The sequence below is a fragment of the Sarcophilus harrisii genome, chromosome 2 (assembly GCF_902635505.1).
Source record: "Sarcophilus harrisii chromosome 2, mSarHar1.11, whole genome shotgun sequence".
Classification (NCBI taxonomy): Eukaryota; Metazoa; Chordata; class Mammalia; order Dasyuromorphia; family Dasyuridae; genus Sarcophilus; species Sarcophilus harrisii.
The window spans coordinates 214,964,579-214,986,896 of NC_045427.1; the positions used below are offsets into that span (position 1 = coordinate 214,964,579).

The 22,318-nt window shown below is 39.8% G+C and overlaps 1 protein-coding gene across 1 annotated transcript in view; it reads left to right on the top strand.

The window, feature by feature from the left end:
* OTOF (otoferlin) overlaps positions 1-22,318 on the top strand; it is a 165,403-nt gene that overhangs the window by 53,018 nt on the left and 90,067 nt on the right. Inside the window, exons 3-5 of the mRNA XM_012547421.2 lie at positions 1,521-1,609; positions 9,156-9,255; positions 12,766-12,947. Coding sequence (XP_012402875.1) covers positions 1,521-1,609; positions 9,156-9,255; positions 12,766-12,947 — 371 coding nt within the window. The remainder of the gene's footprint in view (positions 1-1,520; positions 1,610-9,155; positions 9,256-12,765; positions 12,948-22,318) is intronic.

Here is a 22,318-nt window from a genome sequence, read left to right on the forward strand (position 1 = left end):
ATCTCCCTATCTGCCAAAAAAAAAAAAAAAAAAAAAAAGCCATCATGACTGCCCTCACTGAATCATCTTCATTTTTGCAATTTCTTGTTTTTCCATTTCTTAGTGCTTTCTAACTGGCTACTTTGGGTGAATGATGGGAAGTTCAGGAGGTCTGCTAAGAGAGTTTTTCTCAGCTTTTTGGTCCAGGTTCTGCCTCTAATTAGTTGTATAATTTGGGGCAAGTTTTTTAACCTGGAGGCATCATGATACAGAAGAAAATTCCTTGACCTAGCTTCAAATTCTACTATGTTTACTATTTGTATGATACTGGGTAAGCAATGTGATGAAGTGCATCCAGCACTGAATTTAAGTCTGATCTCAGGTAATAGCTAGGTGCCTTTGTTTCCTTGGTTTCCTCATCTGTAAAATGATCTAGAGAAAGAAATGGCAAATAACTACAATATATTTGCCAAGAAAACCCCAAATGGAGTCATGAAGACTGAAAAGGTCATGACTGAGTAACAAATCACTCAAACTTCCTTCGTTTCGGTTTTCTCAACTATAAAATGAGGCAAGGGGATTGGGGAAGGAAACCAGATGACCTGGGAAATTTCTCCCAGCTCCAGCTTTATAATCCTATTCCATAGATTCAGGGTAAGTCCCTGAATTTCAGGGAGGGAGCAGGGAGCATAGTATGGTGATAAGGGTACTAAATTTAGAGCTCTTGAGTTCAAAACATCCCACTTCTAAGATTTCCTACATATTAAGGTGACCTCATTTGTTGTTGTTGACTCAATTTGGCAAATCACAATCTATCTAGTCTCAGTTTCCTCATCTATAAAATAGAAAAATTCTACCATATGATAATTCTACCATAATTCATTTGGACAGTATTGGTTCCATAGGAAGAGAAGTTGACTCTCTATCATACTCAAGCTCATTTTCTTTCCAGTGGATTCAAAGCCAAGTAAAATGACAAGGCTACATGCTAGTTTGGGTCTGAGGTAAACTGATCTGTTATGCTGAAGTTTCACATACGTGAACCCAGGTTTGTATATCTTCTGAAGAAAGTTCAAGCCAGAGGTTAGCACTGAGTCTATATGTCTGTATAGGCAGCAAGGTAAAGGTAGAATGTACAAGAAGGAGGAGAATTGTTTTGATTGTTTATGAATTTCTGTGAATCTTTTATGTAATGTCTGCATTTTCCATAGGATAAAATAAAAAGTATCCTATAAAAATTATAGTCTTATCCCAAGTGCTTATAAAGGCACAAAAGACTCTTCTATTTTCATATATGAAAAATGATACATGAGCTATATTCTGAGATTTTTCATAGTAAACTTATAATGGAAGGCTAATGAAATAAGTCCAATAGTTTTGAGGCAGCTTCCTCTAAGATAAGATTTCATGTAAGCTCAAGAGATGATATACATAGCACACATAGATTCCCTATGTATGCTTCCTCATGTTTCTTTTCATCTTTCCAAGATACCCATCCCATTAAATTCATATTCTGGACTACTTTCTCTCTCTTTTTCTAGACCTTCCGATGGCCAGTTGGCAGTAACATTGATGGCAATGAGATGCTGGAGATCCAGGTATTCAACTACAGCAAAGTCTTCAGCAATAAGTAAGTGCATTCAAGTATGGAAAAGTAAGATTCATGGAGGGAAATGATGGACCCTATAATTACTTGGAGTTTAGAATCAGGGATAACAGAATTCCTGGGCTTTCTTTTCTAAAGCAGTGTTTACCTATGGCAAAATTAACAAGTAGTTTTCCTCATGTGATTTCTCAGGCTTAACTACAACTTGATATTGTTATAATCAAGGTGAGCTGTAAATGTTTGAGAACCTCTTTCTGAGAGGGAAAATGCATTCAGGACATACTTTTAATTGGAATTTGTGTTACTAAACATTTTCTCTATTACTTTCTTAAGTCTAGATAATCAATAAGGCCTAAATTTGTAGTGTTCTTCAATTTCCAAGATATAAATGCTCACACTCAAAATTTAACAATGGGTTCTTGCAAGCCAGTAAATAATTCAAAGATTTCCTGAGTTCAACTTAGGAGTGGCCTAATGCTAGGCAAGTCACTTAAGCTCTTTTTGCCTCAGTTTCTTCACCTGTGAAATGAGCTGGAGAAGAAAATCACTCCATTATCTCTGCCAAGAAAATCCCTCTCTTCCTTCCCTCCTGCTCTCTTGCTCCCCAAGGCAAATTGGAGAGTTCTTCCCTTAGATATTTATCAACTAATCCTACTCTCTGCAAGGACAACCCTTTCACCCATGAAGCCTGCCCTTGGATTTCTTTTGATTCTCTTACTGCCCACAGCCTCCTCTGGCTGCTCCTGGTGGAGGGGAAGAGGAAGAAAAGAAAGTCTGGCGTATAAAGTGCCCTTCTGAAGGAGTACACACACTTGGAGTTACTTCTCTCTCTCTAGCTTAATAAATGCTTATAAGTAATAAATGGCTGGTTGATAAACTAACCTTGGCTCATTCACTTCAAAGATACCCTTGCTGACTACCTTAATTAAAGTAAAGGCATACCTTTAGCCATGACCTAGTCATAATTGAGATGCCCTATGTGTGAGAAAGAGAGACAAAGTTTAGAGATAAAGACTAAACAAAGAAAGACAAAGAGAGACAAAGAAAGAGAGACAAAGACTAAATGATGAAGACTGTAAAGTCTGAGAGGTAGTGTTATATATGGAAAGATCAGGGCATTATTAGTTGATTAAAGGAAAAGAAGTGAAGAAAGTAAAATGAAGAACATGAAAGATCAGATTAATCAACTGCTTATATTCAGAAGTTCAAAGGATCATCATAGGCACAGAACTGGAAGAGAATTTGGAGACCATCTAGTCCAGCTCCCTCATTTTATAACTATAGAAAATAAGGTTCAGGGAGATCTTATGACTTATCCAGATCATGCAGTTGATATGTGACAGAACCAGTATGTGAATTCAGGTCTTCCCAATTTCCTGACCTGAATTCAAATCTTGCTTGGACACTTAACTCTTTGTATGACTGTGGGAAAGTCCATTAATCTCACACAGTCTCAGTTTTCCCATCAGGAAAATGGGGATAAAAATAGCACCTCTCCCTAATATCAAAGATCAGATGAGATAATTTGCACATTTTAAATTGCCATGTAAATGTTGACAATTATTATCATTATCATTATTATTATTATTACTCTACATTCAGTACTCTATCCACTATACTACCATTCATTTTTTAAAAACAATGACTAAACTTGGCTGTTTTCTGCAATGACATGATTCAGATCAATTCCAATAGATTTGTGATGGAGAAAGCCATCTGCACCCAGAGAAAGGACTATGGGAACTGAATGTGGATCATGACATAGTATCTTTGCCTTTTTTTGTTATTGTTCACTTGCTTTTTTTTCTTTCTTGTTTTTTTCCTTTTTGATCTGATCTTTCTTGTGCAGCATGATAAATGAGAAAATATATATAGAGAGAATTACAGATATTTAATGTATTTTACTAGAGGAAAGAGATGGGAGGAAGGGAAGAAAAAAAATTTGGAACACAAGCTTTTGCACGGCAGAATGTTGAAAATTATCTTTGCATGTACTTTGAAAATAAAAAGCTACTATTTAAAATAAAATAAAACAATTCCTAAGTCTTTAAAAGTAAAACTAGCTCCCATAAAAGCTTAAATAATTAAATATGGAACTTCATTATTCATTCTAAAATGTCATCAAGATGGAAGATACCCAGGGGACAAACAAGTGTGTGTACTCCTTCAGAAGGGTACTTTATACGCCAGACTTTCTTTTCTTCCTCTTCCCCTCCATCAGGAGCAGCCAGAGGAGGCTGTGGGCAGTAAGAGAATCAAAAGAAATCCAAGGGCAGGCTTCATGGGTGAAAGGGTTGTCCTTGCAGAGAGTAGGATTAGTTGATAAATATCTAAGGGAAGAACTCTCCAATTTGCCTTGGGGAGCAAGAGAGCAGGAGGGAAGGAAGAGAGGGATTTTCTTGGCAGAGATAATGGAGTGATTTTCTTCTCCAGCTCATTTCACAGGTGAGGAAACTGAGGCAAAAAGAGCTTAAGTGACTTGCCTAGCATTAGGCCACTCCTAAGTTGAACTCAGGAAGATGAGTCTTTGAAATCAGAAGATCTGAATTCAAATTTTGCTCCAGATTCCAGTAGCTATGTGATCTTAGGCAAGTCACTTAACTGCTCTAGCCTTATTTTTTCAGTTGCAAAATGGGGGTATGGGGGAAGAGAGCAAAAAGGGAGAGAGGGTGAACTAAATTATCTTCAAAATCCCTTCCTGTTTTTAACCTAAGATCCTCTAGTCTAGCATTCTAATCACCACAAAATGCTATGAGCTCATCTTTCTATGGGAGCCTCAGTTTCCCTATCAGCAAAATGAGGACAGTGATAATATCTGTAGTATCTCACAGACTTTGGTGTAGTACTCAAAAACTATAATGAATATAAAGTGCTTTTTTAAACTTTAAAGCACTACATAAAAGTTAGTTATAATTTATCACTTTATGTAGGGCACGTGCTGGGCTCATCAGGGAATACAAACTATCTAATTCATGGTCTCTCAGAGCTTACAATGTAGTAAAGAAGGAAGTTCCAAATATCAGATAATACACAATATTACATGATAAGTGCATTTTAAGAGTTCCAAGAACAAAATGCTTTGAAGATGTCCAAGAGGCTCCAAGATTTCCTCCTCCCCATCCCAGGCTCCCCATTGAGATTGCCAATGGTCCCTGAATAATGCAAGGGCTTCAAGAGTTTGGCAATCATACTCAACCTGGCCCAAGATACCTGATGCCCTCATCCAGGGGAAAATGCTTGAATTATTCAAGGCTATTTCAGTGCCTGGTAGGGACTTCTTTGTGGCTGCTCTGCCCTCCCACCTGTTGCCTCAGGCTTCACTTATTCCAAGGCTAATTAGTTGGGAATCCAATCTGGGTCACATAGACAATCCAACCCTCCCTCTAGATAGGGAACTCCAAGTAGGAGATTTTGGTTTAGACTCTGGCCTCCAGACTAAAGTAAGGGTGGGACCAGTTTGAGGGACACTCCTGGCAATATTATCAAACATTGCAGCAGCCTCACTACAAAATTTGAGTAAATAAGTCAAGTCAAGTCGGGACACTAGAAAGATATCCTAAAATAATAACTTAATTCTGGCTTTCAAGAATGAAAATAATAAATACATCTATGTAGCATTGTAAGCTTTGAAGGGACTTTATACATACTGTCTTAATTATTTCAACTTCCAATCTCTCCTATTCTCTCTCTCACTGGTATATTTGTCCTTCATTGCTGTCTTTTCTTCTTGGAATAAGAAACCAGTTCTAGTCCCAGATTTGCCACTTACTACCTAAATGACATTAGAGAAGTCATTTATTCTGAGCCTCAATATTCTCATCTGCACAATAGGAATGATCCCTGCCCCAATAGTTCATAATATTTTGTAAGGATCAAATCAGGTCATCCATTAAGTTGGTAAGTGCCATGCAAGTGAGCTACTAGCAGTTCTTCTTTAGCAAAGCCTTTACTTATATGTTTAAGTAGTCATTATGAGTTTTAGGTTTAGGGGTTCCCTTCTGTCAGGGAACCAAATGATGAGGTCTAGATTTAGGGAACCAAAATGAGATTAGGGATCCTGGTGGTCAGGGAGTTAAATGATAAGGTTTAGTGGCAGGTGTAGGGTTCAGGGAATCAAATGGAGAGGTTTGGCTCCCTTGCAACCCCTTGGGATTTGGTGCAAGGATAGGAAGTCTTAGGAACCCCCTTCTGGCGGCACAGAGATTTTTTGTAAAGGAATTTACAAACCCAAAAAAACTAGATGGGTAAAAGAGGTTTATTATAGGCATTGGGAAGTAAAATTTCTAGTAGAGAAATCCTGACAGAGAGGCATAAAGTCTCTTTAGGAAAATAGGTGAGGATAAAAAGAGGGTGACAGTGGAAAAGAATATTATTCCAGTGGGCAGAGGCTTCTTTGGCATAGTATGGCATAGCATGACATGGCATGTTAGGACCTCTGCAAAGAAATGAGTTTTTAATTGCCATTTTTATAAAGAAGTCTTTGGCTATATTCCAAGGCTTGCTCCCCCTCCTGATAAAGCTGGTGGGTGGAGTTGGAATTGAGTAGAAAATCTTCAATTGAATAGGGTTGGTATCTCCAGCTCCACAGCCCCACCCCGACAACAGAATGAAGCTGCTTATCCTTTGGTGCAATCCCCACAGTGGCAGGATTCAAAGAGAATTTGTCTTTCAAGGAGTTCTCAGTCAGAATCTTAGAATAACAGAGATATTAGAAATCACCTGATCTAACCTTCCTTTAATGGAGGAAGTTAAGTTCTTCAACCAAAGACCAAAAAATAACAGAATGGGCTCAAGCCAAGTCCTCATATTTTTCTTTATACTACATGGTCTCAATAGTTCTTTCCATTTCCATTTGCATTTTCCAAAGGATATATATTCTTTCCCCCCATATACTAGATTTTCCCAATAACCACACCAAATTCTTAACTCTGTTAATGAACCTCCAACCCCCCCAAAGTTCCAGTAACTTAATAACCTATCTGAATTTACTAAAAATGCTTATTAAAGTAGAACCTGGAAAAAAATAAAGAAAATAGAAACCAAAGTGAAAGGAGGGAGGAAGAGTATAGAATAATATTTTCAAGAGGTAGTTCCCCTAGAATCATTGTAATTATTTACATTTACACATCTATAACTCTTCCTTAGACCTAGCTTTTTGAAGGGTTAAAAGTACTTTCTTCCCAACAGCATTGAGATAAATAGTCCAAATATTATCACCTCCTTTGGGCAGATAAGGATAATTAGGCTCAGAACTTTTGGTGACATTGTTCAGTTGTTTTAGTCATGTCTAACTCTTCATGGCCCCATTTGAGGTTTGCCATTTCCTTCAGAAATTTTACAGGTGAGGAAACTGAAGCAAATAGAGTTAAGTGACTTGCCCAGGACCACATGGCTAAGACCAGATTTGAACTAAAAAAAAATGGCATTCTATCCATTATGCTATTTATTTGTCCTTTGGTGACTTACCTGGAGTCATAGAGACCTAGAAAATGGTGGTAACATTTAAACCCAGTTTTTCTGATTACAAGACGCCAGTGCTCTTTTCCCCACACCATGTTGCTTCTAATTGCAGACACACCCTTTTGTCTATACCAGTCCTTACTACTGGCCTCAGAGGCTAAGCCAGCCTTCAGTCTAGGATTCTATGACAGATACACTACCTAGGGGCAACTCTCCCAGAGTCTATAATCAAACAGAAACTCAGGCAGGTGAATATGCACATACAACTTGACCGCACACTATCTGTAATACAAATGGATATATGCTCAAACCCAAGTCCTCTGATTTTCTTTATGCTACCTTACCTCAATAATTCTTACTTTACCACTTTGCCACTGGGCATTTCCCAAATCGTTAATTTTCCAAGGGATGAATATTCTTTTCTCTTTGCCCATATATCCACCCACCTTTCCTAGGGTTTCCCAATGCCCACACAAACACTCCTAACTCTATTATGTCCCAGTCCCAACAAAAATGAATTTAATTCGATGCTCTTTCTATTCAAAACCCTATGATCCTTTCTTAGATCTTGGAGATTTATGTAACTGTAATTTTCAAAGAATGAGGGATCTTCTCTGAGCATGTGCAGGAAAAAAGCTCTATGCTGTCACCTGGTGGTGTCCTACTGCATCTCACCATCCCTTCCTTGCCCACCTGGGGCTACTCACAACCTGTATTTCTGGTTTTCTTCAAGGAAGAAGGGTCTGATTGATGATCTTCTGAGTGAAATAGATGCTGCTCTTCTGCAGCTATGTAGTGTTTTCTTTGGAGTATGAGCCAGTGTTGTACACTAGAAAGTAAAGCTTCTAACACAGTTACTATGTAGTTGTGGCAATAAAACTCAAAATTTCTTCATATCAAAACTCCATGTCAACAATATTAATTATAATAATTCTCATTTCTCCAGCATTTTGCCATTTACAAAACATTTCCCTCATAAAACTTGTCAGATAGACACAAATCTCATTATCTCCATTTCTTCAGATGAAAAAACCTGGGATCCAGAGAAGTTGTTTTATGCCCAAGGCCACACAGTTTAGTAAGTGGTAGAAGCAATTTTCAAACTGAGGTCTTCCTGACTCCAAGTCAGTTCTGTAGCCACTATTCCACATTGTCTCTCTTACTATTATTGTTTTACATGTGAGGAAAATGAAGAAGAAACAGGTAACCCAACTTGTCTATAGTCATACCATTGGTGTCAAGAGCCAGGCCCCAAACCCAGGCCTTCTGATTTCAGATCTAGGACTTATTTCTGTGTACCCTACTCTTTCCCAAAATGAAATCTTCATTTTCAAGAATGATCCCTCTTACAGAGCCATGAGCTAGGAAGGGGATTGGTGAATGTGGGGAAAGTGGTCTTGGAGCCATCCCTCCAATATGGATTATGCCCACATTTCCTAACTCAGGAACTTTTTAATACAAATGAAATCACTTTAAAGAAATGTTAAATGCAGCCTTGAAGAACATGTCAGTCAACAAATACTCATTGAATGAAATTGAATATCACTCAATCTTGTGCTTACATGTGTGAAGCAGCTGGTGACACAATGGAGAGAACGCTGGGTCTGTAATCAAGAAGGTCCTAGTTCAAATTTGACCTCAGAGACATTAGCTGTGTGATTCAGGGCAAGTCATTTAAACTCTGCCTAAGTTTCCTGAACTCTAAAATAGAGATAATAATAGCACCTCCCTCCCAGGGTTGTTGTGAGAATCAAATGAAATATTTGTAAAGCTTTTTGCTGTACTTGGCACATAATAGGGCCTATATAAATGTTATTCCTATTCCCTTGCCATAGACATTGGACTCAGAATCAGGTGAATGAGTGATTTGAATCCCACCTCACATTCATCTCACAGACTTCTTGTGTGACTCAAATGAAGTTCTTGATTTAGAGCAGGAAGATTATCTAGTCCAACCCTTGCTCACTATCCAATCTTCCTTGCTGCCTTTAGGATCATTGGGACCTTCTGCATGGTCTGTACTTCCCTTAGAATGATTTGGGGTCTGGTAGCCTCTGGGCTCTGTATCCATGATCCTTGCTCATCATTCAATCCTTCTCGCTGTCTCTAGGATCATCGGGACCTTCCGCATGGTACTGCAGCAGGTAGTAGAGGAGGGCTACCTGGAAGTGACTGATACTCTGATAGATGATAACAACTCTACTATCAAGGTATGTGCCTTCCTACTGTCCGCCCTTCTTTTTTCATTTGCAGATCATGGATAGATAAAAGAAAAGCCACCTTGGAGTTTCCTGGTTTGCATGTGTTACCTCATTGGTAAAATGAGAGTATTGAACCAAATCAATCAATCAATCAATCAGCATTTACTGGTGTCAGTCTGGAGGGCAAGCATCTTCTCATCCTGTGCAGTTCTAGATGGCACAGTAGGTAGAGTATTGGGACTGGACTGAAGTCAGGAAAACCTGAGCTAAAATCCAATCTCAGATAATTACTAGTTGTAGAACCCCGGGCAAGTTATTTAACCTCATTTGCCTCAGATTCCTCATCTGTAAAATGGGGATAATAATAGAATCTACCGTCTCTCTCTCTCTCCCTCTCCTTCTCTCAATCCCTCTCCCTCTCTCTCTCTTTCTTTCTGTCTGTCTCTGTCCTTATCCTACATCTCTCAATCCCAAATCAACTGCTGCCTATTTGACATCCACTCCTGGATATACCAGTGTCAATGAGATAAATGAAAATTTATTAGCACATAGTAAATACTATATAAAATTGTTATATCTTCCCATAAATCTTCCATAGAGGACCTACCTAATGCCCTGGAGTTCATATTCTAAAATAAAGATCTTACATTTTTTTTTAATGTTATGAATCCTTTAGGCAGTTTGGCTTATGGAACCCTCAGAAGAATGTTCTAAATGCACAAAAATGATAAGATTACAAAGGAAATCAATAACACAGAATTTTTTTCCTTTGTTCAACTTTATAGACTCCCTGAAATCTGTCAGAGGATCCTAAGTTAAAGACCATTGCTCTAAGCCTTTTAGGACCATAATAGAACCAGAAGAAACCCCTTCACTTTTCTAGATGAGTCCCAGTGAGGTAAAGATCTATGTCCATGATTAATCAGGTAGTAAGTGGCAGATACCAGACAACTGGAACATTAAAAGGGTCATGAGTAGCCATCTGGTCCTATCCAGATACAAAGAAGGAAGATCTCTGACTCTAAAGGTAGTCCCTCTTTCCATTGTATTGCATCAGTATAGCTATTGGACTGTCTACTTCTGCTGTCCCTTGCTCTAAAACTGTCCCAACTTTCTAGTCATCTCTTTCCTTAGTGGTGGTATTTACCGACTTCTTGCCTACAAGAAATTTTTGGAGTAAAAATCAATGTTGAAGTATTATTAGCAGATGATGTAGTGAAAATGCATAAAACAGAAGAAATTTTCTTTAAAGAAAATTTTAGTGCTTAGTCTATGCCCAGCAAGGGGCAGCCTGATTTAGTGGAGACAGCTGAATTTGGAGTTAAGAAAACTTGGGCTGGTTTCCCGGTTTACTTTGTTTCTTCAGCTCCCATGACATGCATCTCCATTCCAATTCATGCTTTTATCATCTCTTGATTGTATCCTACTTATCTGAACACTTCTCAGTCTCCTTTTCTGGATCATCATTGACATCCTGCCTTCTAACAAGAGGTGTTCCCCCCTTTCTTTTCCTTTTCATCTTCTTTGTTCACTTTCTCTTTCTCTTCCTCCTTCTTTTCCTGTCTCTCTCCTCCCCCCCATCTCTCTCTGTCTCCCTCCCTTCCCTCCCTGTCTCTCCCTCCCTTTCTTCCCTGTTTGCCTGTCTGCCTGACTCTCTTTCTCTCTTCATCTCTCTCTGTCTCTCTCCCTCTCCTTCCCCCTTTCCTTCTTCCTCTTCTTTTTCCTTTCCCTCCCCCTCTCCCTTTCCCTCTCTCTTTCTGTCTGTCCCTGTCCTTATCCCACATCTCTCAATCCTGCATCAGCTGTTGCCGATATAACACCCACTCCTGGATATCCCATAGTCATCTCAAAATCTCAGTGTCTAAAACAGAACTCACTGTGTTCCTCCCTCAACTCTTTCTTTATCCAAACTTTTTATTTCTCTAGAGGATGCCAACATTCTCCCCAAGTTCACATCATTGGAGCCAATCTCACTCCCCCCTCTTGGAATGGTTGATAAATCTGGTCTCCTCTGTTATCTATCTCTTCTTCTCCCCTTCCCACACAGTCGTTACCATTATCTTCTTCCACACATTGTTGAAACTGCCTCCTTGTTAGACTCCCCACTGCTCATTTGCTCCAATCCATCCTCCACACAATCACCAAATAATGTTCCTAGCACAAGTGATGCTGTATTTTCCATGTGATTAGGAAACTACAATAGTTCCCTATGGACTTTGGAATTAATTACAAATTCCTCAGCTTGGAATTTCCTCAATCTGGTTCCAATATTCCTTTCTAGGATTATTACATGTGACTCCTTTTCATAAACTCTGTGCTCTAGAAAACTGGCCTTTTTCTATTCCCTAAAACAGACACTCCATCTTCCATGTCAATTTCTTTGCATAGGTCTGGCGTACACTTCCTCTTCAACTCCGCCTTTCATCCTCCCTAGCTTTCGTCAAGGCTCAGCTCATGATCCATCTCCCGTAAGAAGCCTTTTCTAATCCTTTAAACTATGAATTCTTGCCTCAAATTCCCCTGCCTATACTTATTTGTTGTTTCCCCCTCTTCCTCCCCCCGAAACCTCTCAGTAAAATGTAGCTTTGTGAGAGAAGTGCCTGACACAATATACTTTACATAATTTAAGCATATAATGAATGTTTTTTTATGAGACTCTGACCCCAAGTTGCATGCTATTTCCAGCAGAATCATAAATTGACCTCAGAGACGGCTAAGCCCAAGTCCTTCATTTTAAGGATGAGAAAATTGAGGTGGAGAAAGGTGGGCTACCTATCTCCCATTGTCCTACCCACCCAATTCTATCCACTGTGGGTTACTAAGAGGTCATCACTAAGGATCTATAAAAAGATCCATGAAGCTTTCCTGACTTTTCCCCCAAGTAGAAGCAACATGAAGAGATGGCTAAAGTATTGGATCAGAGATCTGACTTCCAAATTCTGACTTGAACACTTATTGGTTAAGGGTCAGATAACTTCTCTAGAATTTACTTAATAAGTGATATAGTTAGCTAAAGTCAGAACAACCTGCATTCAAATCTGGCTTCAGATATTTACTAGATGTCACCCTGAACTGTGCCTCAGTTTTCTCATCTATAAAATGGAGATAATAATAGCATCTATCTCCCAGGGTTGTTGTGAGGATAAAGTGAGATAATACTTGTAAGATGTTTTGTGAAACAAGTACTATATAAATGTTAGTTGTTATTATTATTGAGACAGAGAAGGTGGCAATCTGATGGAGCAAGTTCCTACTCGCAAGATCCTTTGCTTTTTAGATGGAGGGTTATAAATACTGATTTGCAAGGTTCATGCAGTCATTGAACCACCATTGATGGGGAGCCGAGTTTTAAAAATCATTCTTGGAAACTGAGCAATGGAGAGAATGTCCAGTTCTGCTTGCAAGGTGTCTCAGCCCTCTGAGGCATATCATGAGGGGACCACAGGTTTTGCCTCTTTCATTGTTGGTTCTCCCAGCTTCCAGGTGTTCACATCCTACCTTGCACCCTCTTATTTATAGACCAGCATATGTGTGGAGGTCTGGTACCAGGCAGCTGATGGCACCGTGGGCTCCTGGAATGAGGGCGAGTTCCTGGGGGATGACTCTCTACAAGGGGAAGAGAAGGACAGCCAAGAGACAGATGGCCTGCTCCCAGGTTCCCACCGTGGTTCCCGTCAGCCTGGGGAGAAGAGTTTTCGGAGGTAATAAGAAGGCAGCTGTGCTAGGATGGGGGCTTTCCAATATGTGCATGGGGTGGCTCCCTGGCTACCCAAATGACACCAAGAATTGGGCACCCTTACTGATCCCCTTCCCTGGGGGAGGCACATGCCAGTATGTAATTGCACTAGCAGCGTCTTTTATGGATAGAGGAGAGCCTGGATTTGAAATGCCCTCAGATTCCCTCACACTCTTAAATGGTATAGAGGCTTAGAGGCAACTGTTGTCATTAGTCCTTCATTGTCAAAGATGACCATGGCATCAGGAGGGGATGCCCTGACATGCACATGAATTGGATTTAAGTGAGGGAGGGCGGGGCAAGGTCACCTGCCTCACTTTCTCCCAGAGCCATCTGGGTCTAGGGGCCAGATAACAATTAGGATACTTAAAGATGGCACCAGATGTAGTGGGAGAACTTGGCTTTTTAAAGCTAAGATCAAAGCCCTTTTTTAAGTGATTAAGGCTAGGTAAAATTGAGCCAAAGGATGGCCTATTTTATCTAGTCAACAACAAAAAAAATCAGTCTGAATGGGAAGACCCTTAGGATTTCTGGCCAAAACAGAAACAATTATTATTTACACTTACTCAATTCCAACACTTCCCTTACAGTCCTGGCTCTTTTGCTTATAAGCTGTATGACCTTGGGTGAATGACCCTCTCTGAACTTCAGTAGCCATACCCATAAAATAGGAATATTAATGCCCACCTTAACTATCAGAACTGTTGCAAGGCTCAGATGAAATAATGTAAGCAAAGAATTTCACAAGCTAAACAGATACATACATATTATTATAGGAGGCACTTGAGAAGAGATGAACAAGAAGAGCAAGGCAGTTCCACATCGACAATTTCAATCTTCAAAAGTCAACTGAAAATTGTGTGCCTTATAGGAAGTGAATTGGTCAAAAGAGGGCAAGAGTCTCACAGAAAAAAAAAAAAGTTAATTTTCTCTCTTATCCTGAATTTAGAAGAAATTCTAGATTTGCTTTCCCAATATGGAAAGTTGTGCACTGGGATCTTAAGTGCCCCAAGCCACAACAGGAATGTGTGAGTAGGAAAGAAAGAGACAACTTATGGTTTCCAGAATTGGGATAAATCTTTACTTCAGGCTCCTTCTTGGGCAGAACCAATTCCCAGGTACTTCCTGTCCACTCAACAATGAGAAAATCACCCAACTCTAGAAACAAAACAATGAACCCTGCTTATGGAAGAGTAGTACTTTCTATGGTGCTTGGGGTAACCTTACCAAAGTTTTCAAAAATCATTCACTTTATTTAAAAAATCCTCTTTTCCTTGGTTAAATTTCCAGGGTCTCTTCCTAGTCATCTCATTTCTTCTGTTCTCCTTACACCATTAGTCTAAGATCCAGTATGATTCAGCAAGAATTTATTACATGCCTCCCGTATGTCAGGCATAGTGCTAACCCCTAAATTAAAAAAAACAAAACAGGACGTGCCTTTGAGGAATTTGCCTACAGTGAATAAATAGTGATTTCCCAGAAAAGGAAGGTAAAAAACTCCGATAAAATAATTTTTTTCCAAAATTAAAAAAATTTAAAAATTAAAAAAATGCCACATTAGGACCATGTCTGATGTCCACTAGTACCAGTCCATGGGCACTCTCTATTATCAGACTAATCTGGGCCTTTCCTTCCTTTTTACTCAAATTCAGAATTGCCTTCTCCTTTTAAAAGCAATACAGGAGTTGAAAGAAGAAAGGATGCAAGGATGAGGATGACAGGGCAGAGAACACTAGCCGTGAGTGAGAAGTCAGTGTTTTCATTGTAATCCTACTCCTGCTCCAATCTGGAATGGTTTTCCCTAAAAGACAGTCCTATAACCTGTAGGCTGTGTATGAAGAAGGTGTGAATTCCTGATTGGCTGAGAGACCACTAAGATGAAGACATTGTGTACTCATGAAAGTGGGCAAGTGAAAGTAGGCAAAGGTAAAGAGACTACTGGAAGATATTGCTGCCTCTTTCTCAAACTTCTCTTCTGAAGTTGCTCTACATCCTTTGCCCACTTATTGGGGTGCTGAGTGCCTTTGGCTCAGAGGCCTCTTAGTTAATCAGGAGTCACACCTTCCTCTTCATAGGCAGTGCATAGGTCAGAGTTGTACTTCAAGGAAAATTGCTTCAGACTTGACTGATAATAGGGTTACCAATGTTAGTTAGCAGGAACCTCTTCCAGCAAAGTTAGACCATTAGCTGACTACATGCCACTGGACTAGTTGGAAGGCAAAGGGCAAATTCAAAGGTCAGAAATATCTACAGAGACCCCAAGGAATCAGAGTAGCCCCAAGTAACTTGCTAAAGCCCTAACTAGCCTTGACTTTTCTTCAGGGAAAGGAAGAAACTACCTGCAAAAATAGTTTTCATAAAACAATACTTAGAAAGCAAAAGGAATCTCAGAATTCTGAAGTGAAAGATGAAATAAAGGAAGGAAAAAAAGTCCTACTTTAAAGTTCATTCTCAGAGGTGATGAGATGTGAAGGGAAAGTATTTTGCATCTTCTGAGTCTCCCCTTCTACATCTGATAACTGGCATCCACTGAATATACTTTTAAATATACTGTTTCCTCAGTGTTAAAATTATCTTTAAGGTCTCTCCCGTGTCTAGACCTCTGATCTTATGATTTTATGGCAGCTTCATGACATCTCTAAGAGTTCAACAAAAGAGTATCTTAATCTTCAAATATTATGAATCAATTAATTTTTATTAAGTGCTTACTGTGTGCCAGGAACATTTGAAGGTAGAAGAGCCTATGTAATCAAGTACAAGTAAATTCCTAAATGATGTGTACTAGGAGGCCACATGATGGAAAGAGCCCAATATTTGGAATGGATTAAAATAATAACTATTCTTTCTACCTGTATGATCCTAGGCAAGTCACTTAATCTCCATACTCTTCAGTTTCTTATCTATAAAATAAGGGCATTAGATCAGATGAACTCTGAGGGTCTACTAAGCTCTAAATCTGTGATCCTGGGACTTTTTGCCATGTTTTTTTCAAAGGAGGAAGTCTTCTTTGCACTAACTAGGCAGCATATGAAGTCAGGATTGATTGACTTAATTTTTTTCGAAGATCAATCATTAGGGGCAGCTAGGTGGTGCAGTGGATAGAGCACTAGCCCTGAAGTCAGAAGAACCTGAGTTCAGATCTGGCCCCAGACACTTAACACTTCCTAGCTGTGTGACCCTGGGCAAGTCACTTAACCCCAATTGCCTCAGGGAAAAAAATCAATCATTCTTACAAAGGGAGAAAAATTGGCCAAATCGGTTTAAATCTTGGCTTTGTTACTTATACTCATATGATCCTGGATAACTTATTTGCCCTATCTGGACCTCATTTTCCACAATGTAAAATGGATTCAGATGGAATAAATGATTTCCAAGGTTTCTTCTTATTCTAAATGCTATGATCCTAAATGTTATCTAAAAGATCCTTGGGGGAAATGGTCTTTGTGAATAATTAAGGATGATTTGAAACGAGCATAGGGAATGACAATGAGTAAGCAGGTATTTCTAAAATTTTCTCAGATCTTAAAGTTTGAAGATAGGTTTTAATTCAGGTCTACACTTACTTAGCCAATCTTTATATCATAGACTAAGTCATGTGAAACAAATTCTAACTTAGTAACATCTAGAAAAGATAATGTGATCCTATCTATGGCCATAGTCTTCTCTCTCTCTGCTTCCCCCCCTTCCATACCATCTATTTCTAAAAGAACAAGGGGGAAAGGAGATGATGAATGATGCTAATTGTTGCTATAGTAGAAGCAGCAAAACCTATTACATGGAGTTAAGGATAAGTATTGAAGTAACATGAGCCTGAAGCACATCTGTAACTGTGCTTTGGGCTCCTCCTGGACCCCAGTCATCCTTTGATCCATTGTAGACCAAAGAGAAGTGATCAAGGGACAGGAAGGTCAAGAAGAGAAAGGTTGCATGGTACACTGAAAAGAGCACTGGATTTGTAGTTGGAGACCTGGGTTCAAATCCTGGTTCTCTGCAACCTGCTGCCTGTATGACTAGTCAAGTCATTTAATTTCTCTGAGCTTCTGCTTCCTCATCTACAAAATAATACAACTGGCCTAGTTGACTTCCTAGGTCTCTTCCAGATCTAAATCTATGATCTCATGAATTCAACTGAGAAAAGTTCAGTGAGGACTTACTTAATGACCATCTACACTTTTATAAAGAATCATTTGCAAAGGGTATCCATCTCCACCAAAAGGAAAACATGAATTATGGTTTCAGATTGAGTATAAGAACTTCTGGAAGGTAGGATGGCATGGTAGAATGAGGGAGGCAGGAAATCTGAGCTGAGCTCAAATCCTGGCTCTGCTATTAAATGCTCTGTGACATTGAACAAGTCATGTAACTGTTGTTGGTCTTAGTTTCTTCACCTGTACATGGAGATTTGATTCTAAGATCCTTCTAAGTTCTAACACTCTTTGATTTTAAGTGTCCTGAGAGGTCTGAAGAATCCACTGATGGATTACAAACTTGGAAGTCTTTAAAATTAAGACAAAAACATTTTCTCTTGGACAATTCTAATGTCATCTTGCTTAGAAAAAGGAGAGTGAAATCCAAACCAACTCTTCCCTTGCTCCTTTGGGGGGAGGGAGAGAGAGGAAGGAGGTGGGAGGGATAGTTTCTAGGTAGGAGATAAAAAAGCAAGGTTCCCCATGTATCTCAGCAGAACTTTCTCGTATGGTAAGAGTGGGTAGTCTAAGGTGGGGGAGAGGGAAAAGAGTCTCTGACCCTCATAGACAGGTCAAAATCAAAGCTCCAACCTGTCCCCCTCCCATCTTCATATGGCCACTCCCAGGGCAGAAGAAGAGGAGGAGGAGGAGGAGGAGGACTTTTATCACAGTGACAACGATCTGGGACAGGGTGACAACAACAGCCAGTGCTCCCTGACCTCAAGGTATCACCCCACAGCCTCAGGTTGTGTGTGTATGTGTGTGAGTGAGAGGCTGTATGTTCATGCACACACCTGTGGAAGTTGAAGGACCTGAGCCCAAATGTTGGCTTTTTCAGTTACTACCTGTGTGATTTGGGGCAAGTCACCTGCCCACTCTGGGTCCTGACTCCTCATCTGTAAAATGAGGGAATTGGGTTAAATGATTTCTCATGTCCCTTCAGCTTCAAGCTGATGACACTATGACCTTACACCTTCTAAGGTCCCTTGCAGCTCTCCATCTCTGCTCCTATCATCTCCCTAAGAGTAGTACTAACTACTTAAAATGATTTCTCCTCCCTAAACCTCAGTTTTCTCATCTGTAACATAAGGAATCTTGTCTCAGATCCCTTCTAATGGCCTATCCTTGATTTGGCAGTGCTAAAAGGGGACCTAGCACTCCTCCACTGTGCTCCTACCCCACTCCCATGGAAGTCACTTGCCATGGAAGTAAGGGAGAGTCCCAGATAGGCTCTTTCCAGCTTTTGCCTGATTGCCAATTCTGAAGCCTTTATTGAGACCTGGAGAGATTTCTTCTTCAGGGTGACCTCTAACCTGAGATAAAGGTCTTTAAAAAAGAGAAAGCAGTCTAAGTAGAAGGGATCAGAGGTGAGAAATGAGTGAAATAACTCTTAAGTGAGAATAATGAGAGAAGAAGTGGGACAGTCAAGTTACCATGGTGAAATTTTCCTGGAGTAGGATTTTTGTTCTTCTACTGGGACAGAAAGGAAATAAGCCAAGGAAAACTGAGGCTACAGAGCAACAAGCTCCTGGCAAAGTGAACTGGGCATGGTTGGATAGTCCCAGCTCTCTGGGTTTCACTAAGGCACTGGGAAGAAACAGGAGAATTCATGTCAATTCAATGAGCAGTGATGAAGTGATTTATCACTGTGTATCAGGCAGCCTGATGTAACAGAGCAGCTTTAGAGTCAAGGATACTGACTGCCAACAATCAGAAGTAACAGAATAATTGCTGATCTGCATTGATAGAGGGAGCCTCTTCCTTGGGAGTTCCTTATACCAAGAATATCATAGGTCTGGTCCAAAAAAAAAAAAAAGTGCCGAGCACTGTACTGGAAATATAAATGGAGAAACAGGATAATCTCTGTCCTTGAAGAGTTTATATTCTATTTGGTGAAAACAATGAATACATAGAAAAATAAATCCAAAATATATAAAAATTAATTGGGGAGGAAATGAAAGCAAAAATTTAAAGAGAGTTAAAAAAAAAAAAAGGACTCATCCAAGAGAAACCAGGCTCTTTAGAGTTCAGGGATCTTGAGGGATAGATCAACTTCTGTATCCACAAAGTGCTCTACTGGGGCAGAGGAAGTTCTAGGGCCAAAGGCATTGGCTCAAATTAGGAGGAAGCTGAGACTCTGAAGAAGAGTTTGTAGTCAAGTGTGGTCCAAAGAATGGGAGAAATGAGAGCACATCTCATCTTCATCTCTGGACATGTGGTCTTGAAACACCTGGCTTTCTATAGCTTTGTTTCTTCTTTTCATTTCTGAATTGGGGGAGTGATCTGTCCCATTTACCTTTGAAATGAAGGTTCTCATAGCTTTTCTTTAAAGCCAATTTTTTAATGAGATAAGAGCTAAGTTCAAATCCTTGCTATGATATTTACTATTTGTGTGACCCTGAGTAAATCATTCCATTTACCTATCCTTCCATTTTCCTCTTTTAAAAGTGGGTGTGATGGAGGCACACATTCCTACTGGGATGTGAAGTCGTTGTTTCCTGGAGGGAAGGGGGGGAAGAAAGCCTTCAAGAAATGTAGGGAAACCTGTGTCTTCACCAGTGTAATAGATCTCATTGCTGTCTTATCTTCTTTTAGCTTGGACAGTGAAACAAGACTAATATGGTGAGTTCCTCTTGGGGCATTTCTTTACTTTCCCATCCATGGTCATGCAAGTGAAACAGATCACTAGCCAGAGACACTGAAGCTCTCTTTGAACTCAGGGTCCTGTTTAGAGAAATCTGAGAAAATTCTTTGGTCTCTGTCATCCTAAAGATTGATCACAACCTCAATGGCTTCATCATTCCTACTGTTTGGTTATCCAGACCTGTTCCTGGAATTCTTCAGACAAACCTTGCCAAAGTCCAAACCAGTGGCATATTGGCAACAGATAACAGAACTTGTGGCAGCAGGGGCAGGGTGGATTCAGGCACTGGTTTTTTTTTTTAGTAGTAAGAGACATAATACCATGAAAATTCTCTAGGAACCCTACATACACACACACACACACACACACACACACATTCAAGCTGACCCAATCCAACCAAATTAGGTATTAGGGATCCAAATGGGTACTAAGACATTGTCCCTGCCATCAAGAAGGGCATACAAAAGTTAAAGAGATAATAAACATATTCTAGGAGGCATGCTGGCATAGTGGATAGAGGAATAGCCTTAGAATCAGGAAAACCTGTGTTCAAGTCCTACCTATGATATATCCTATGTGACTTTGAATAAGTCACAATCTCGCCCTGACAATTCTTTAAAACTGTACATTGCAGAACAAGGTTCACCTAATAAGTAGGGAGTTTCTTCATTAGGACCTCAAGGTCCCAATACCAATCCTCTCTCTATATCAGTTAAGTCAGAGATCTGATTCCCTATCCCCCCAAATGAAAACACTTTCATAAGAACCCATTCACCCTAGTAATACACTAGTTTCTTTTGACCCCACTTTGCCCAAACTCTGGTCTCAGATTTCTTCTCAATCTTTCCTCTCTTCTGTAGCTACCTAGTACTATAAATATTACTGGCATTCCCCTTCTGGCCACCACAGGCTCACTCACTTGTTTGTCCTCAGGGCCTATTTTAACTCATTTGTTTATTTAATAGTCAATCATTCTGACACTCCCTAACTTTCTTCTGAATGTCTCTTTCTTTATTTCTAGTCTTTTTCCTAAAACCAGGGGGTGTCTATTTCTTCCTGTCTCCTAAAATCCTCAGAACCAATGAATTGATGGTTCTCCCAATCCTAGGAAATACCTAATATCTAGGTCCCCAAACTGTCCCTGAAACTTTCTCTTTTCATCATCTACTTTATCCACTTAATCTCATCATTAACACTCTGCTAATATTAATTGGGCCTAGGACTTTTCCATCTTCCTTGTGGAAATGGAAATTCATGTCCTCATATTGTCCATCTTCACTCAGATATATTTGGAAGTGTCCCCAAATACATGAATGATGCTTCTAGTGAATGAAAGAATATACACTCTAATATAAAAATCAGATGATCCACAAGAGACGACTTTGAAAACTTGGCCTTCTGGAGATGGCTTTCATCTTCAGCTTCTCCCTGCAAAATATGATCAAATTTGAAATCCTATGAAATTCTTCCTAAATGAAGCTAGTTTATATACACGCATCCACGTATGTAAACACATATAAATACACACACATAAAGACACACACACATTCAAGCTGGCTATGGGTGTTGTTCATTTCTGTTAATTACAAATACTTATATTTCAAGGATATTTAAGTCAAATCATTCCTATATCAAACAGGGAACTGGTCAAGATCCACATTTTTAATCTTGGGTTTGAGTTCTAGAAAACTGAAGTCTTGAATTTTTCCCCCTTATATCCCATCACTCCTACCTTTGTCTGTTGAACGTAGTGCCAGCCATTCTTTCTTAACTTATTCTTTCTGTTACCACTTTTACTGCTCTTTTCTGTGGGTTCCACAGGGGTTTCTGTTATTTCTACCCAATGGTAACACTCATGGGGCCCTGGCTTCCTTATTGGCTAGGGGTGGGAAATGTAAGGCAGATGTTTTATCCTTGATTACCTGGCCTTCTTACTAATAATCCTTCTATTCCAGTGGGGACCCTGCAGAAGTCAGGTACCTCACTCTTCTTCCTGGAACCAGGGGGATGTTGGGTATAACTGCATGGGGGGAGTGGAGAAAGAGTGGGGAGTGTGCTCACAGAAGTGGTGTGTGCAGTGGTGATGTGCCTGAGCATGGTGTACAGGCATGTGTGCAAAATGAGTTTGGAAAATATAGCAGTAAGTATGGGAATCCCCACCATTAGAAAGAAATATGTTGGGGTTTTCCCCTTAACTTCTGCCCTGACTTCCCATCACCATACACTTTGCTCTGTGCTGAAACTTTTTAAAGAAAATCAGAATTTTCAGAGTTATGCCCTAACCCTGAGGAAATTGGGACCTGGAATCTAATTTCTTCAGTCCCTTTCCCTAAAATAGGGTTCTTTCACACACATGTGCACCTTGACCCCAATTTTCAACCAGGACTAAGGATTGTTCAGAGTCATACTTGGACCTAATGGACACAGTCTTCCTCTAGGTGAATGAGGAGGGGGTAACTCTAAAGTTGGACTTCAGCTCCTGTCTCTAAATAACTCAAAGTGTGT